The sequence below is a fragment of the Ranitomeya variabilis genome, chromosome 4, assembly GCF_051348905.1.
Source record: "Ranitomeya variabilis isolate aRanVar5 chromosome 4, aRanVar5.hap1, whole genome shotgun sequence".
NCBI classification, from domain to species: Eukaryota; Metazoa; Chordata; class Amphibia; order Anura; family Dendrobatidae; genus Ranitomeya; species Ranitomeya variabilis.
The window spans coordinates 710,965,465-710,984,459 of record NC_135235.1 but is presented as its reverse complement, the minus strand read 5'-3'; the positions used below and the strand labels follow the sequence as shown (position 1 = coordinate 710,984,459).

At 44.5% G+C, this 18,995-nt stretch overlaps 2 protein-coding genes across 3 annotated transcripts in view; both read right to left on the bottom strand.

The window, feature by feature from the left end:
• Nucleotides 1–18,995, bottom strand: part of LOC143766498 (uncharacterized) — an 831,863-nt gene that overhangs the window by 347,681 nt on the left and 465,187 nt on the right. The window lies entirely within an intron of this gene.
• Nucleotides 1–18,995, bottom strand: part of LOC143766516 (uncharacterized) — a 30,444-nt gene that overhangs the window by 8,283 nt on the left and 3,166 nt on the right. Inside the window, exons 2-6 of one of the 2 annotated variants that reach the window (XM_077254265.1) lie at nt 1,085–1,233; nt 776–955; nt 569–692; nt 390–487; nt 122–212 (exon numbers count right to left, since the gene is read on the bottom strand). In XM_077254265.1, the coding sequence (XP_077110380.1) occupies nt 122–212; nt 390–487; nt 569–692; nt 776–955; nt 1,085–1,162 (571 nt within the window). In that variant the 5' untranslated portion in view covers nt 1,163–1,233. Of the gene's footprint in view, nt 1–121; nt 213–389; nt 488–568; nt 693–775; nt 956–1,012; nt 1,234–18,995 lie in introns of those variants that run through there. The other variant, XM_077254266.1, reaches the window with a different exon arrangement.

The following is an 18,995-nucleotide window of genomic DNA, read 5'->3' as shown; positions in this document are numbered from 1 at the left end:
GAGACAAAATGGTGACCACATGATTGTTTTACGGCCGGACTACACCACCGATAAAATGGTCACAGCAGGTGATTGAGAATAATCTGTGACTTTCCTGCATTTAGTGGTGGTTACTACTCACCTGGGTAGTCATATGTAGGAATTTTGTCTTTACACCACTCATTATCCCTCACATATGTCTCTGTGGTATTAATATGGGTCAGATCTTCACCCTGAAACAAATATTGTAAAAGTCACAGACAGATGGAGAAGTCACATCTATGATGAGCTCTAATCCTGCCATCTCCACCGTTCTCATTACATAAGTACAAAACATATAGTACTGGTGAATAAAACACAGCCGTCTACACATCATAGGGAAGATCTCATGACACCTTCTCTCCATCTACCTGATGATCCTGAAGAACATTGGGATCTTCTTGTTTACAGTCCTGTGGAAGAGGAGGACGGGGACATCTCTCTGGTGTTGTCATCTTACTGGATAGATCTGTAGGCAACACATGCAGGGACTGAATTAATAATTTACATAAAGATAATTATAGACAGTGTATTTACTCCTGTCTACTACCTGGTGATATGAGGGGCTGGGGAACCTCCATCATGATGTCCTTGTACAGATCTTTGTGTCCTTCTAAATACTCCCATTCCTCCATGGAGAAATAGACGGCGACATCCTGACACTTTATAGGAACCTAACACATAGAATGATACAGTCATCCCCTCGATCTCTTCATAGCGTTACTGTATAATGTCCCAGTATTCCCAGCAGTGTCACCTCTCCAGTCAGCAGCTCAATCATCTTGTAGGCGAGTTCTAGGATCTTCTGGTCATTGATGTCCTCATGCATCAGGGGGTGAGGTGGAGGCTCCGTGATTGGGATCCGGAGTCTTCCCCATCCCTCAGACACTGGGTCGTGACAGCACTCGCTAGATGTCTTCTTCACCACTGTGTAATCCTGGTTATGGAGAGACACATTAATAAATCTCGCTACAGACATTTCCAGAGTCCTCACCTCTCCAGTTCTGTCCATCTGTTATTCCCATAGATAAGAATGATGTGATGTGATGTCATCAGAATCTCTCACCTCTCCAGTAAGCCGGAAGAGGATCTCTAGGGTGAGGTGTAACATCCTCTCAGCCATCTGCTCCCTGTTCATATCCATCCTTGATGGGTAAATCAGGAAAATTCTCTTATATAGGAAGATCTTCACAGAGGATCCGATATAGTAGAGACCTGAATGAGAAGATGAGCCGATGTAACATCATAAAAATCATGAAAAAATACATATTTCTTTTCTTGCTTGGTTCTTATTGGTCTTCTTCAGTCAGTGGTCATCATAATAATTTGAAGTACCTTCAAGCTTTCTTCTCAGATATTCATTACACGTGAGAAATAACTACTTCATGATGAGGACGACATCTTCATCTTCTACTACGGCTCTAGAAACATATTTGGCCAGAGTCCGTCACTGACTCCATCACCACCGGCCGTCTATATGAATGTTTCCAGTCTTCCCCGCACTGTAATCTTCCATCACGTTAGATCTCATGTCTGATTTACACACAGAAGTTTTAGGCTTTTATAAAAGATTTTTGGAAGAACAGCAAGACAGGAGTTATTTGATGCCAATGTCTCCATGTACATTTTTTTTTTCTTTCCTCTGGATATGATGTTTTTTAGGAAAATTTTTTCCTTCCTTAGACTTTGATGTATTACTTGAAAAACACCCCCCAAAAAGTTAAAAGGTTACAAAATAAACTTGATCATGGAGGTAAGAGGGAAAATTATACTGTGTGTGTGAACCAAGAAAGGGGAACCGTACTGCATCAAGAAGTGAGGAATCATTATCTAGTGGTTTGGGTGGTAGCATATTGTGTGGGACATATTGTGTTATCATAATATGTTTGAAGGTTGGCAGTACTGTGGGAACATTATACTGTGTGGAGGAGATGGTGGTACTGTGGGAACATTATATTGTGTGGGGGATGGTGGTACTGTGGGAACATTATACTGTGTGGAGCAGATGGTGGTACTGTGGGAACATTATGCTGTGTGGTGGGGATGGTGGTACTGTGGGAACATGATACTGTGTGGGGAGGATGGTGGTACTGTGGGAACATTATACTGTGTGGGGGGATGGTGGTACTGTGGGAACATTATACTGTGTGGTGGGGATGGTGGTACTGTGGGAACATTATACAGTGTGGTGGGGATGGTGGTACTGTGGGAACATGATACTGTGTGGGGAGGATGGTGGTACTGTGGGAACATTATACTGTGTGGGGGGATGGTGGTACTGTGGGAACATTATACTGTGTGGAGGAGATGGCAGTGACGGCCAGAAGACAGAGCAAGGGTTAATGCAGCGCCCCAGAGTCCTGGTCGTTGCAGTACTGTGGCTCCGCCACTAAGGGGAGCTATGGTGCGTCTGATGGCACTGAAGGAGTTCATCTGATCAGGTATCACAGACACCAATACATTTCACAGTCGGGCCTCCGGGGGGAGCTAAGGGTTCTATTCACTAGGCCACTCCCCACCATAGTGGGTAAACTGGGGGTCAGGCAGGAAGTTAGATCAGAAAGCTGACTGGGTTGGAACCAGGCAACACCTTGTGGCAGAGGGTGTTGTGGGGAAGATACAGTAGGGTCTCTGTCAGGGGTGGGATCCTGACAGAGGCTTGGCAACTTGAACGAACGTAACGGGACCGTGCCTGCTCAGGATAGCGGCGGTGCCCAAGGAAGGACCAGAAGCGAGATAGATTGTGCTGAGTGAGAAACGAGATCAAGCAATAGGAGAATACCAGTAGGGGTCGTGCTGTAAGACCGAAGCAACACCCTACTGAGGTGCACTACCGGTGGCCGGAACGCCGAGAGGGTATCTCAACATCCAGCTTCAAGCAATACCCTAAACAGCGGCAGGGCAGTCAGTCTAAGGCGGGCTGTCTAACTTAAATCACCTATGCAGTCTTGGGGGGCAACTTGTGGAGAGGGGCGACTCTAGGGTCCCGGAAGTGCTCCGAGCCTACCCGTCAAACGGGTGCCGTCCCAACCAGAACACCAGGGAGGGACGGAGGATTAGCAGAACATCATCTAATCAAGTTGTGAGGGAACTTAAGAAACAGACACAACAGTTGTGGGGACTTTCTGTAAGCACAGCAGGGAAGGACCACAACACATAGCGCTAGAAGGAAGGCACAGATTTCCACCTGCTAAAAGAACTCTGGAGGTGCCATTGGACCGGCCGGACTTGCGTAACCTGGTAATCCGGATTCCGGACTGAGGACCCAGAGATCTTCAGTAAAGAGGTAAAGAGACTGCAACCTGGTGTCCTCGTTATTTACTGCATCGCACCACTACAGCTTCACCACCATCATCCGTCATATCCATCACTGTACTCCCCTCGGCAGGGTCACGGACCGGGCCTAGCCACCGTGACAACCCTAGAGCAGAGACTCAGAGGCCCGGTACCGGGTACTCCTCGGCCCTGCGGCGGTGGGGGCGCTACAACTTGGCGTCACGAACAGGATCTACTTAAGACTGAAGAATCAGGTCATGTGTGCCTTGGAACTGTGATTTGTTGTGCTTGGACTGTACTTTATTGCAAAGACTGTGCTGTGCCATTTACTGCCAAAATCCGCCGCCATTATAGCGCTGAGGAGAGCGCAGGAGAAGAAGAGGGGCGAGGAGTGGGCGTAGGCGAGCTGGAGAGCGCGAACAACAATGGCCGCCCAGTCTAAATATTTCTGTGTCCTGAGGACGTGTCCGTCCGTCAACAGCTGAGGTCCGCCTCCTGATCCTGTTTGGAGGGTGGAGACCATGGAGATGGGGCCGCCCACGAAAGAGACCGCGGGAAGAGGACACTGGAGAAGGAGAAAAGATGGCGACGCCGGGAACACCGCGTGGGACTGACCTGACCCAGCCTGAGGCTGCGCCACCTGACACAGCCCCAGATGCACCAACGTTGCGGGGACTGACCCTCACGGAGCTACCGATGGGCCGACCCCCCTTGCCACCGTCTGAGGAGTGTGTAGCTGCAGCCGAGGCCCGCCAGATAGCACGCCGCTTGGAGGCCGATGCCCGCGTGCTCGCTCGGCTGGGCCAGCCCACGGAGGTCCGCTTGTCTCCGGTGTCCCCTGCTCATCCCAACCCGGCCGCGGCTGAAGGTATGCTGCGGGCGCAGGGCATGAAACTTCTGCCGGAGGCCGAACACCTGCGGCGCCTGACGACAGCGTGGCGGAACCGGCCCCAGCCTGCAGCCCGGATTGACCTGACCAGCGTGGGAGAAATCCCGACGTCACACTGGGGTGTAGTGGTGTCCTTTAACCCCCGACATGGAAGAGGGGTTATACAGGAAATCGGGGAGCCGCTACAAGTCCGCGTAGACCGGGAGGAGGTAGAGCCCTGCGGAGGAAGGTTCACTCGCGACCTGGAGCCAGGTGACGCTGTAACCTACACCAGGTGGAGGAGGGAAACAGGCGAAGCTGGCTGGATGGCGCGGGGCGTCCAGCGGTGCGTCGCGCTCCAGGCCGCCGCTGAAACATCCGAGGATGAACCTCCTGCTGAAAAGGCAATGGAACCTGTCCCTGCGGAGCAGCGGGGAACCCGGACCCACCATGTACCTTGGGGGCGTGCCGGATCATCAGTGATAAGAGCATCGCGGCGAGGGATCCTGTCATTGCTGGGACCAGAACCGCTTCCTGGATCGGCAGCATGACCCGTTGGTCTGGTGAGGCCCGGAAGGAAACCACCTTCTCTACCGAAAAATGAGTAAGCATGACTGCTTTATATATGTAAATAGTTGCTGTTCTATTATTTTGCTGCTAAAACCCGTCCAGGGTTAACTTTTAAAGGGATTCCTTTTGTTGACCCGGGATCCCTATTGTTTTGTTTGTTTTTTCTAAGTTTTGCACAAGTTTTCAGAACTGCCGCAATCATGAACAGTGCATGATACAAACTTTTTGTAAATAGTTTGCACCTTATTAAAGGTGCTCCCTACTGGTTTTACTTTAAAGAGGACTCTTTGTGAAGATACCACACTGGAACCTTTGCCGAGAATGGACTGGTAGCTTGAGAAGATATGCTACCTCATAGAGACTTGGTCCCCTCTTAAAGGGGATGTTCATTTGTTGCACTTAAATGGTGATATTGCTTTAAGACAGGTGGCAATAATGTTTGATGAAAGAAAGTGATGATAATGTTTACATGAGAAAGTTATATGTATCCAACTAGTTAATTGTAAAGAAATGCTGATAATGTTGATAGACAATGAGGATAGAAGGTGAACCCTGAGTCCTCCTAGGAGCCGTATAGGAATGGCTCAATACTCTTAAACTGAAAGTAATGTTATGCTCTATACTGTGTATAGTAGTTGAAAAGGCAGTAGGCCCGGGCTGAACGGGGCGGTCCTGTAACAGAAAGGAGAGGCAGAAGGTCTGGTGCCGTTAGGACAGGCGGTCCTGCAGATTTAAAGTAGGAGAATGAAAAAGTTAAATTGCCTTATAATGTGATTATAAGAAGGTCTTTAGTGGATTCAGAGTGTATGTCCTTAAAGGCAATGTTAAATTATTGTTCAACAATTTTGCACTTAGTAGAATACCCGGTTGGGTAAAAGCAAGTTATTTATAGCATGTTGCTATGACATTTAACTATGTTTGTAACGTTCAAGTGTCCTCACCTCCCATAAAGGGAAGCTCTGTTCAAGTATACTTATTGTTATTGCACTCAACAAAACTGTATGTCTTTTTGCTAACTTGTATTGTTGTTTTCTTCTCAGTCCCGGAGTACTGTGTTTAACCAGGGGGGAGTGCAGCGCCCCAGAGTCCTGGTCGTTGCAGTACTGTGGCTCCGCCACTAAGGGGAGCTATGGTGCGTCTGATGGCACTGAAGGAGTTCATCTGATCAGGTATCACAGACACCAATACATTTCACAGTCGGGCCTCCGGGGGGAGCTAAGGGTTCTATTCACTAGGCCACTCCCCACCATAGTGGGTAAACTGGGGGTCAGGCAGGAAGTTAGATCAGAAAGCTGACTGGGTTGGAACCAGGCAACACCTTGTGGCAGAGGGTGTTGTGGGGAAGATACAGTAGGGTCTCTGTCAGGGGTGGGATCCTGACAGAGGCTTGGCAACTTGAATGAACGTAACGGGACCGTGCCTGCTCAGGATAGTGGCGGTGCCCAAGGAAGGACCAGAAGCGAGATAGATTGTGCTGAGTGAGAAACGAGATCAAGCAATAGGAGAATACCAGTAGGGGTCGTGCTGTAAGACCGAAGCAACACCCTACTGAGGCGCACTACCGGTGGCCGGAACGCCGAAAGGGTATCTCAACATCCAGCTTCAAGCAATACCCTAAACAGCGGCAGGGCAGTCAGTCTAAGGCGGGCTGTCTAACTTAAATCACCTATGCAGTCTTGGGGGGCAACTTGTGGAGAGGGGCGACTCTAGGATCCCGGAAGAGCTCCGAGCCTACCCGTCAAACGGGTGCCGTCCCAACCAGAACACCAGGGAGGGACGGAGGATTAGCAGAACATCATCTAATCGAGTTGTGAGGGAACTTAAGAAACAGACACAACAGTTGTGGGGACTTTCTGTAAGCACAGCAGGGAAGGACCACAACACATAGCGCTAGAAGGAAGGCACAGATTTCCACCTGCTAAGAGAACTCTGGAGGTGCCATTGGACCGGCCGGACTTGCGTAGCCTGGTAATCCGGATTCCGGACTGAGGACCCAGAGATCTTCAGTAAAGAGGTAAAGAGACTGCAACCTGGTGTCCTCGTTATTTACTGCATCGCACCACTACAGCTTCACCACCATCATCCGTCATATCCATCACTGTACGCCCCTCGGCAGGGTCACGGACCGGGCCTAGCCACCGTGACAACCCTAGAGCAGAGACTCAGAGGCCCGGTACCGGGTACTCCTCGGCCCTGCGGCGGTGGGGACGCTACATTAACAATTTTACTTAACATGGGAATACTCCATGCAGGGAGATTAAAGGTTAACTCGGGGGGTTAGGTAGGCAGTTCAACAATTTGGATAAGATGCAGGGGTTAAGAAACAGTGGAAAAGGAATTAACAGTTCTTCGGGAGGTAACGTATCCTGTCACATGTTTATCAAGATGTGGTTGTCCCGGAACAGGTGATGGTGCCAACAACAGCTGACGCTTGTCCAATATGGTTTTGGAAGTAAAGATGATCCATCATCTGGCAGCAAGGAGGATCACAAGAAAATGAACAGCATGTGACTTAAATATAAGTGTCTGAGCAAAGGGTCTGAATACTTATGACCATGTCATATTTTCAGTTTTTCTTTTTTATTTTTTAAACAAGATTTTTATTGAGTTATATCAAATAATACACGTAATGGTACGTAAAAGATACATAATAAAGTCTACATCAAGTATAGTAGAAATATAATGGATTACACAACAGTGCAATAATGGTAGAGTGAGAATTATAATAACAATGTTATAACATAAACTTTAGAAACTGAGATTTGAAACTTGCAGGATTTATACAAAAAAGAGATCATCCATAGCCAGTTTAATGAGATTCCATTTGCCCCATCTAGATTGGAACCGCTCCTCTGTTGAATGAAGTGTAAAATAAATTCTTTCATATGCTTGTTGATTATCCACAAACATAATTAAGGTTTTGATGTCAGGAGGCTGCTTACTTTTCCAACCCTTCGCTATTTGGAAAGCCGCAGACATCAAGATATTGCATATCAAAAATTTATTATTTTTAAATTGTGTCATGTTGAGGAGGAGCAGCGCCAAGGACGGATCAGGGGTAACAGCGCTATCGTGGATTAATGAGATTATTTTGAAAATGTCTGTCCAAAAGAATGAAAGCTTGGGACAGGACCAAAAAACATGTAAGATGTTAGCCTGGAGGTCACAATCTCTCCAACAGACACCTGATTCTCCCTTGTTGAAGTGTTTAAGCCTAGAGGGTGTCATATAGTATCTATGTATTAATTTAAAATGGGTCTCAATGATGTTAGAGCACCTAGAGGATCTGCCCGGGAGCCTGAGTGCTATCTCCCATTGGGATGGGGTAATTGGGGTATTTAAAGAAATCTCCCACCTTTCGAAACAACCTGTATCATTAAATATCAATTTTTTTGTCAACATATTATAAAAAACGGCTAGGCTGCTTTTATTGTTAGGCGGGGGATTGTTGAGGAAATTCAAAGTGGATTGATTTATTAGTACTGGTTTAGACGAAGTCCAACCTGTCTTCCTATATTCCTCCTTGAGAAGGTGGAAGAGCATAAAATCTGAATGTGATAATTTAAATCTTTCTCTAATTATATTAAATGGGGCCAATTTATTATTCTCAAAGAGATCCTCTACGTGCCTTATTTTTTGAGTCGTCCAATTTGTAAATAGATGTCTCAATGAAGGGCTCACTGGAAGCAGAAAAGGTGTCTTCAGAACTGTCATCGAGTGGGGAAAAAGGCTATGTTTTTTGGAACAGAGGTATACCCAGCTTTTTAGTGAAGCTTGTAGGATGGGATCTGAAATAAGATTTAAATCTCTCGGGTTGGAGAGGATGTTTCTTAAAAACAAGAGAGGTTCACCATTCGGCATCTGTTGTATCTCAATTTTTGCCCAGTCAGGACTATTGCTGATGTTAAACCATTTTTTAGTTTGGTCCAAAAGGGTTGCATGGTAATAAGCCAACAGATCCGGAAGGGCCACACCGCCTTTTTCTCTTGCCTTTACAAGTGTATTTTTTTTGACCCTAGGCCTCTTTCCATTCCACACAAATCGATTCAACTGTTGGGAGAATCTGGTCAGGGTATGAGGGGCAAGAGGGACCGGGATACAACGGAAAAAATACAAGACCTTGGGTAGATACAACATCTTATAGAGTATAATTCTGCCAAGCCAAGAAGGTGACAGTGTCGTAGCTTTTTTCATTTTTTGCTCTAAGTCATCAAGAAGACATTCCGCGTTGACCAAAGAAATTTTATTTATGTTTTTTGTTAGAAGGATACCTAGATATGAAACCCTGGTACAATTCCAGTTCAAGGCAAACTGTTGTCTCAACGAGAAGGCCACCAATGGATTTAATGACATGGAGAGTACGTTAGTTTTATTCATATTTATTTTATAGTATGAGACAAGACCAAACTCACCCAACAGTCTCCACACTGCTTTAAGGGAGTCACAGGGATCAGTGAGTGTCAAAATTATGTCGTCGGCATATAAATTTAGTTTAAATTTATTATTGCCCCAGGTGATACCCTTTATATTTTCCGAGTCTCTAATAGCTTGGGCCAATGGTTCTATACTGAGAATAAAAATCAGAGGGGACAGGGGACACCCCTGCCTAGTACCATTTGTTATAGAGAATCTGTCTGATTGTGTATTGTTAACTACGATTGTGGCGGAAGGACAAGAATACAAGGTCTTAACACCTGTAATAAACGGGGTGGGAAAGTTCATCCTCTGAAGAACATCGAACGCGAATTCCCAGTTCAATCTGTCAAAAGCTTTCTCTGCGTCAAGAGTAACAAACAGACTGGGAATCCGCATCCGATTGCAGCGAGACATAAGGTGAATCAGTTTTCTAGTACTATCAGCCGTTTGTCGGCCCTTTATGAAACCCACTTGGTCTGAATGAACAACTTCCGGTAATATGTCTTGTATTCTATCAGCAATCATCTTAGCATATATTTTTATATCTGCATTAAGCAGGGAAATGGGTCTATAGTTTTCTAATTTACTTGGGTCTTTATCGGGTTTCGGGATAACAGTTATTTGGGCTCGTAGCATATCTTCTCTGCATTTTCCATTTTTTCTTATGTATTCCAAGACCCTAGTTAAATATGGGATAAGTATTTCTTGATAGTGTTGATAGTATTCGTTAGGAAGACCGTCAGGACCGGGTGTCTTATTTTTACTAATTTTTTTTATGGTTCTAGATATTTCCTCCTTTGTGAAAGGGGTATCCAGAAAATCCTTTTGATCTTCAGAGAGGGCTCTGATGTTTATTTTGTCTAAGAATTTTTTGATGTCCAATTTAGTGGGGGCAATAAAGTCCCTATGGTCTTTTAAGTTATATAGTTTTTTATAAAAAGTTTCAAATTCTTTGGCTATATCTTTTGGCTTATAAACTACTTTACCTGTGGGGAGGGCTATTTTGTCTATTGATTTGTGGGCACGTATAGGTTTAAATTTGTTTGCCATAATTTTAGAGGGTTTATTGTTATTGGTAAAGTAACCTGCTTTTAGAATTAGTCTTTTCCTTTCATATTGAGAAATGAGTAGATTTCTCAGTTCCACTCTTGCAAGATTTAATTCATTGAATTTGTTAAAGGTGGGATCTGACTGTGCATTTTCTTCTAATTTATCAATTTTATCAATAAGTTGTGATTGTTTTGCATTCCTCAGCCTTTTTAGTTTGGCCCCTAGTTGTATCATTGCTCCTCTTATCGTACACTTATGAGCCAGCCAGAGTATCTCCGGACAGATGTCACTGGTGTCGTTTAATTTGAAATAGTCTTTCAAGGCCAGTTCAATCAAGTCTGAGTTTTCTTTAGAATTGATAAGAAATTTATTCATCTTCCAATTAAACATAGTGTTTTCTTTTGTTGGCATATGTAACGTTAATAAAATTGGGGCATGGTCTGACCAAGTTATGGGACCTGTATGAAAGTTTAAATATGAGTCTACTAAAGACAAACTAGTTAGGATATAGTCTATTCTACTGAAGGACTTATGTTGAGGAGAAAAATGTGTGTATTCTCTAGAGGAAGCATTTATTAGTCTACAACTATCATGAAAAGTTGTCCCTTTGAGCCAGTGTTTTAGGTTTCTTGTTTTATGAAAGGAAAGTGTTACTGAGCAGTCTAGAAGGGGGTCTACAATTAGGTTAAAGTCCCCTCCCCATATTACATGCCCTACACTAAAGGATTCTAGTTTTTTTTTGAAACTATTTAGGAACCTTATCTGTCTAGTATTGGGGACGTAGGTATTGACTATGGTAATGGAGTTACCCCCAATAGTACCAGATATAGCCAAATATCTTCCCCCTGGGTCTTGAAGGACAGCAGTTTGTATAAATTGTAGATCCGCATGAAGGGCAATCGCCACCCCCGCTTTTTTCTTTGTACTATTGGCAAAAAAAATTGTAGGATATTTCTTATTTTTAAATCTGACGTTATCTTCCCTCAGGAGGTGAGTCTCTTGTAGCATAATAATATCCGCTTTAAGGCCAATAGCCTCTCTCCATACTGTGAATCTCTTGTAAGGAAGATTTAGGCCGTTTACATTATAGGATAAAATTTTTAAATCCATAAACAATTCTGAGCAAAGAGATGCATAAAATGTACCACAATGATCTGGCAAATAAGATTACCCAAAACCCGGCTGGTAGGTATCCGTAAAGTATTCTGATGTCCATTCAATGAGTTCTGGAACATTGACTCATGGAAAGACGAATTCCACAGCAATATGAACCAGCGAGGATGATCTCTGTGAAATGAACCTGCATAAAAGTAAACATTAATAAACGCATAAAAACTAATATAAAACTGAAGACACACACTAAAGAGTGTGGGGCTAAGAGAGCTACAGCTCATTTAGCAAGTGGGGGTAAGAAATTGGCCAAGTAGTCAGGATGGCCTATGTGTTGATTTATACCGTGCGAAAGTTATGCACCGTGGAGAGATGTTTTGCAGGCTCCCTGGTGTTTTCTCTACGGTCTGAGCCCTGAAGGGGGGGTAACCCAAGGTCTTGTATAAATCTCTCCGCATTTCTGGCATCAGTAAGGGCGAAGGTAACACCGTCTCTCATTACTAAAAGTTTTGTGGGAAATCCCCATCTGTATAGTACCTTATTCTTTCTTAGGTGGTCTGTTACGTTGAATAGGTCTCTTCTTTTTTGTAAAGTGGCCCTGGAGAAGTCTGCAAAAATTTTTACTCTCTCGTAGGGTTTAGATAATGGGGTTTGCCTGCTTCTTTTCAGAATCTCTTCTTTTACAGTAAAATAGTGAAAAAAGGCTATCACATCTCGAGGAGCCCTTTCCGGGGCATATTTTGATTTTGGGAGACGGTGAATTCTCTCGATTAGCAGATCTTCTCTAGAGGCACGAGGAAGTATAGTTTTCAGTATATTGACAGTGTGATCATTTAGGTCTTTGTCTTTTATGCTTTCAGGAATTCCACGAAATTTGAGGTTATTTCTGCGACTCCTGTCTTCGTGCTCTATTTGTCTGGATTTGAGAAAGACCACTTCCTCTTCTAGAGCATAATGAGAGTCTATAAGTAGATTATGAGACGTGACCAATTCGCCCATTTTCTTTTCCAGGTGATCCACTCTGTCACCCAGTTCATCAATATTTTTTTGTAGGGCTTGTCTATCTGAAAAAAGTTTATCTTGGAAGGATTGCGCAAGTATGCAAATCATATCTTTAATAAATTTCTCTGAGGCATTAGCTGAAGAAGCATCTATAGCATATAACGCTTTCAGTAAATCCGGGTTGGATTGTGCATTGATCTGTGCATTAGCCATCAAGGTTGAGGGGGAGGTATTGGGTGATTTAGTTTGTGGGGAAGTGTCATTAGAAGAATAAATTGGCATATCTTTATTGCCTTCTAATAATTCCTCGTGATGTTTACTGGATGTAGGTGTTTGCATATTTAATGCCGCTGTCACCGCTGATATGGGTGAAAGCGGCAGATCCGAGATCAGGGACACATTTGGACAGGAGGATGAGGCTCTGATCGGGGATAGGAGGGTGTTAGGCAGGTTCCGTAGGTGCTCAGATAAGATGGGCACAGTCTTTTTGGCTGAAGAGCGGAGAACGCGGGCGAGACCACTCCCGATGTCACTATATGAAGCATATGCATTGATATCTCTGGACCGCGAACGATCGTGCGAATGACCGCGTGACCTCTGGCGGGAGTGTGCAGCCTGCGTCGGGCTGATGATTTTAGGCTGGGAAACGGTGGTTTTGTTTCCCAGCATCCCGGAGCTCATATGGGGGGATTCCCTATGACCCTTGGCGCTAGGAATCGGCTGCTCCCTCGAAGATTTCGCGATGTAGCGAGGGGAGTTTGTGGAGTAACCGGGTTTGCCATTTCCATAATGGCAGGACTCGTGATCGGCACTCTTATCGCGGGAACTCTGCTTAAGGCTCGGGCTGCTTATTTTCTGGGCTTTAAAGGTACTTGCCTTAGATTTTAAGTCCTCGAGCTTCTCCCGGTCTGCCTCTCCTTTGTTTTTGGCTTTGAATTCTGCGTGTCTTTTAGTCTGAGACTGTAATGGAGAGGGGGGACTTCCTCTTTCTGCGCCCAGGTTCTTCTTGTTGGTATCTTGGTCGGCGCCATCTTGGAGTCTCCGGACTGGGCCAGGGCGTACAGTCTTTCCCGCTTTTGGAGTGGTTTTCCTGACTTTATACATTTCTGCAATGTAGCTACCGGCTCCCCTGATGTTCCAAAAGCTTTGGTTGTAGAAATCCGGTGCATAAGCTTGTTTTATTCGCTAACATAGGCCACCTGAGATGGGAGCTCACTATCCTGACGTCCTTACGATAGTAGCGCTGGCCACGCCCCCCCTCAGTTTTTCTTTCTTTTTTAATACATTTGCAAACATTTCTACATTTCTGTTTTTTTTTCAGTCAAGATGGTGTGCAGAGTGTACATTAATGAGAAAAAAAATGATTTTTTTTTAATTTACCAAATGGCTGCAATGAAACAAAGAGTGAAAAATTTAAAGGGGTCTGAATACTTTCCGTTCCCCCACTGTATTTGCATTGAGTAAGGCTGGAGTCACACTGGCGAGTTTTACGGACGTATGAGCGCAGAAAATGCACCCGTAAAATACGCATAACACACGGCCCAATGATTCTCTATGGCCCAGCTCCTATCAGCCGTATTTTACTGAATCGTATTACACGGTCTTCTACGGCCGTACAAAATCTCAGCATGCTGCGTTTGTCACCGTAATGCGCAAAAAAATTGCCAATGAAAGTCTATGGGGGCGAGAAAAATACGGATTACACACGGACCAGCAGTGTGACTTGTGAGAAATACGCACCGGTGTTCTATAGAAAAGCCGGTAATTCAATTGCCGGCTTTTCATTTCTCCTTCCCAAACCCGACAGGATATGAGACATGGTTTACATACAGTAAACCATCTCATATCCCTTATTTTTGTCCTCATGAACTGGAACCTGGTAAAAGTTCCCACGCTCGAGTTCATATGAGGACATCCAGCAGAGGGCGCCTCACCGCAACTCAAGGTAACTACAGGTCACCCTGCACTCCATTCATTCCCGGGGTTTTACAACCATGAGCACTGCTTTAGCACAGCTCCTGGCTATAAAATGATTTAACCCCTTCAGATGGATTTACTTCGTGGGACGTGACTGATCATCGGAAGGTATGAGATATTGTTGATTTGTTATTTTTCCTTTGTTACAGAACGAGGGTCTTCAGCTGGATTAAGAGAATAATAAAATATTACAACAACCTGTGTCTTTATTTCATTAAAGGACTTTGTAATAATGTGTGTGTGTTTTATTAACCATTTCGTACTATTGGATTAATGGATAGGTGTCATAATTGACGCCTCTCCATTATTAATCTGGCTTAATGTCACCTTACAATAGCAAGGTGACATTAACCCTTCATTACCCCATATCCCACTGCTACACGGGAGTGAGAAGAGAGTGGCCAAGTGCCAGAATAGGCGCATCTTCCAGATGTGCCTTTTTTGGGGTGGCTGGGGGCAGATGTTTGTAGCCAGGGGGGGCCAATAACCATGGACCCTCTCTAGGCTATTAATATCTGCCCTCAGTCACTGGCTTTACCATTCTGGCGGAGAAAATTGCGCGGGAGCCCACGCCAATTTTTTCCGCAATTTAACCCTTTATTTTACAAGCTACAGCGCCCACATTTTGCACATACACACTACTATCATTAGTAGTGTGGAATATGCAAAAAAAAAGGGATAGGAGATTGTCTACTGTATGTAAACCATGTCTCTTATCCTGTCGGGTTTGTGAAGGAGAAATGAAAAGCCGGCAATTGAATTACCGGCTTTTCACATATATCGCGCTGAATTAAATATAAATACAGAATATATGACATATATATATATATATATATATATATATATACTGTATATATGTTTTACCGAACATTTGAGCACATAAATCCATTAGATGTCAGTTTTGCAAGCCTGCGAGAAAATATCGCAGTACGGATGCCATACGGATTACATACGGAGGATGCCATGCGCAAAATACGCTGACACACCCTGCCTACAGATGACATACGGACCACTATTTTGGGGACTTTTCTGCTTATTACGGCCGTAAAAAAACGGACCGTATTTACATACGCTGAGTGTGACGCCGGCCTAAATGTTATGGCTATATGCACACATTGCGGATTTGACAGTCGAATTTTCTGTGCAGATTCTGCATTTCTTGGCAGAAAATGCAGGTCAGAATCTGTGCATTTTCTTGTGCGGATTTCTTCCTTTTTTAACCCCTGTGGATTTCTATTATGGAATGGGTGTAGAAACGGAGCAGATCCACAAGAAGAATTGACATGGTTCTTTTTTTTTAATCTGCTGCGTTTTCCATGCAGATTTTTCCACACCATTAGCACTGCATTTTTTTTTCCATTGATTTACATTGTACTAAAAATCACTTGCGGATCTGCAGCGTTTTTGCGCGGAAAAGAATGCTGCGGATCCGCAGGAAATCTGCAACGTGTGCACATACCCTTAGGTAGTGCATTAGAGGAGCGTACGTTGTTTTGCAAAAAAATTAAAGAATGCTTAGCGCCGGGAAAATTTATAGGGAAGGCATCAGTGTAGTGAAGGTCTCTAATTTTTTTTACCCAAACGTTTTTTTACATCTGATTTTTCTTTTAAATTTTTACTTCTAAGTGTTTTCTTCAATTTTTTTACTCTACTTTTTATAATAGATAGTATCGTATACACAAGCCCCACACATTACACGTATAAAGCACTGCTTACACACATTCCCAGGGTTTTGAAAAATAAAATAAAAATGGCCCATTTATCAAGATGCTATTCACCAAAGGAGGCATACGCTTTCCTTGCCTCTGACACTGATTCAGCCAGTGAGGAAGATCCCACATTCTTCTATTCCTCCTTCTCCTCATCTAGTGAGGAAGGACCCCCAGAAAGGCACCCTAGGACCCAGGTAACCCCTGCAGCAATCGATCCCATATAGATTGCACTCCAAAACGATCAGCCCGTCATTCCGGATTTCATCAGCCGCTCAGGAATACAGTTTGATGTTACAAACCTCACTGAAATTGATTTCTTCAAATTCATTTTCAGGAAATAATAAATCTTGTGGTGGCCGAGACATCATACGCCAGAAGGACCCCTGTAAATGCAGAGATGACAACATTTTGGGGAATTGTGCTGCATATGTGTATTGTCATGCCGTTCTGTCTGTTTCTGGTTTTCTTTTCACCCTAATTTGAGCTTGGATACTGTTGGCTGTTACCTGGATGGAGCCTTCTCAGTTCCCTGCTCTGCTGCGCAGCCGTACATGGGTATAGGTCTTTTCTGTTGTAGGACCATCCACATGTGCGGTCCCTGGTTGCTGCTGTGAAGCTGTCCGCAGGTTGTGAGCAGGGCCGGCGTTAGGGGCAGGCAGACTAGGCAGCTGCCTGGGGCCCCCGCTGCCCTAGGGGCCCCCAGCCAGGGGCAGACATACTGCTGATGGCACTGCTCCGGGGCCCAGAGGTGGAGGGTGGCCCCTGCAGGTAGGCCCGGTATCATGCAGGATCGGGCCCCTCTCACTCCCTCCTATAATCATGGAACACCGGGTGCTGGGAGAGAGCGGGGCGCGAAGTGCAGGAGATCAAAAAGGGGGCGTGTCATGCAGGGAGAGACGCTGGCCAATGAACGCTTTCCATACCTCACAGTGACCAGACTGAGGAGAGCGCTCACTGGCTGCCGTCTGTCCTGCTGCATGGAGCGTCCCAATGGTGAGTGCTCACCTACAGTCAGGGGCCCCAGGGCAGCACAGCACATAGGGACAGCAGTGGAGGAAGAGCAGGACTTACAGGGGGTCTTCTGCTCCCTCCACTGTTCTGTTCAGAGCAGGCTGCAGCGTCTCCTCACAGAGAAGAGATGGGGGAGGAGGCTCACTGCACGGGACAGCACCAGGGGGCTGATATCAGTCCTGTCTGCTCTGTGCCCCATCCCCCACAGTGGGGTCTGCAGCCCTCTCCAGCTGAACTATGTGTCCTCATCCAGGGCTCATCTGACCACCTATACAAGATTAGTATGTGTATATGTATATGCTTGTATATGTATGTGTGCATCTGTGTGTGTATCTGTGTATGTATGTACGGTATATGTGTGTATGTATGGTATATTTGTATGGCTGTGTGTGTATGCATGCACAGTATGTGTGTATCTGTGTATGTGCAATAAATTTGTATGGATATATGGTATATATGTATGTTTATGTGCATGTACATACAGTATATGTGTATGTATATGTGTGTACGGTATGTGTATATACTGTATGTGTGTATGTACGGTACGTGTATGTGTATCTGTATGTTCGGTATATGTGTATGCATTTACGGTATATGTATGTATGTACGGTATGTGTATTTGGGTGTGTGTATTTTATATGTATGTACGGTATGTGTGTACTATATGTATATAACTGTATCTGTATGTACGGTATATGTGTGTATGGCATTTGTGTGAATGTACGGTATATGCATTTGTGTATGTACGGTATGTGTATGTATGATGGTATATGTATGTGTATCTGTGTATGTATGGTATATGTATGTGTTTGCATATACTGTATATGTATGTGTATCTGTACGTACGGTGTATGTATGTGTATTTGTGTGTATGTATGGTATATGTATGTACGGTATGTGTATACTATATGTGTATATAACTGTATGTGTGTATGTGCAATAAATTTGTATGTATATATGGTATATGTATGTTTATGTGCATGTACATACAGTATGTATATGTGTGCAGTATGTTTATACTATATGTGTATATACTGTGTGTATGTACGGTACATGTATGTGTATCTGTATGTACGGTATATGTGTGCATCTGTGTATGCACGGTGTATCTCTGTACGGTATGTGTATGTATGTACGGTATACTGTATTTATGTGTATGTGTGTATGTATGGTATATGTATGTACGGTATGTGTATACTATATGTGTATATAACTGTATGTGTGTATGTACAGTACGTGTATGTGTATCTGTGTGTATGTACGGTGTATGTATGTACAGTATATGCCGGAACAAAAATCATTGTTCTCATCAGCACATCGCCCAGTTAAAACTGCAGATATGCTGCTAAGATGATACTGTATGGGGACAGATTGATTTACTAGTGATCATTCTGTCCCCATTATTGTTCCTCAGCCAGTGTAAAGAGGCTGGGAAACAAGTGGCGAATGACTTCAATATTGTTGATCACACTCGTTTAGTGGTCTGAAATCAGCGCATGTAGCTACAACCAAAATGTTTCTGTTTGTTGGTGCAATTTGTTAGCATTTGGGGCCCCATTTTAAACTTTTGCCTAGGGCCCCACTTTGCCTAAAACCGGCCCTGGTTGTGAGGTAATTTGCAGCTGGTGCATGACTTTCCACGTGGGTCAGTGCTTGCAGTCACAGCCTGGTGCTCTGAGCCTCAGTTCCTGCACTGTTTGTGCTGTAATAGTTTCTGTTTGTGCTTAGGGTGTGCGCGGCCACGCCTTCCTTGCTTTTATCAGGGTTAGGGTGTGTACTTGAAATGCTGTCCCCAGCCCATTGCTAAGGGGCAGCTCCTAAATAAAGTTTCCTGCCCTATGGGCGGGGCCTGAGCTACTCACAAAGCTAATGAACTTTGCTATGTGTGTTTCTCCTGTCTATGTTTTGGTACCAAAGTCCTAGCCTTGATTCCTGTTTTGTCCTGTTCTGGCGCCTGTCCTGGAGGCGGTATATCCAGGCCCGAA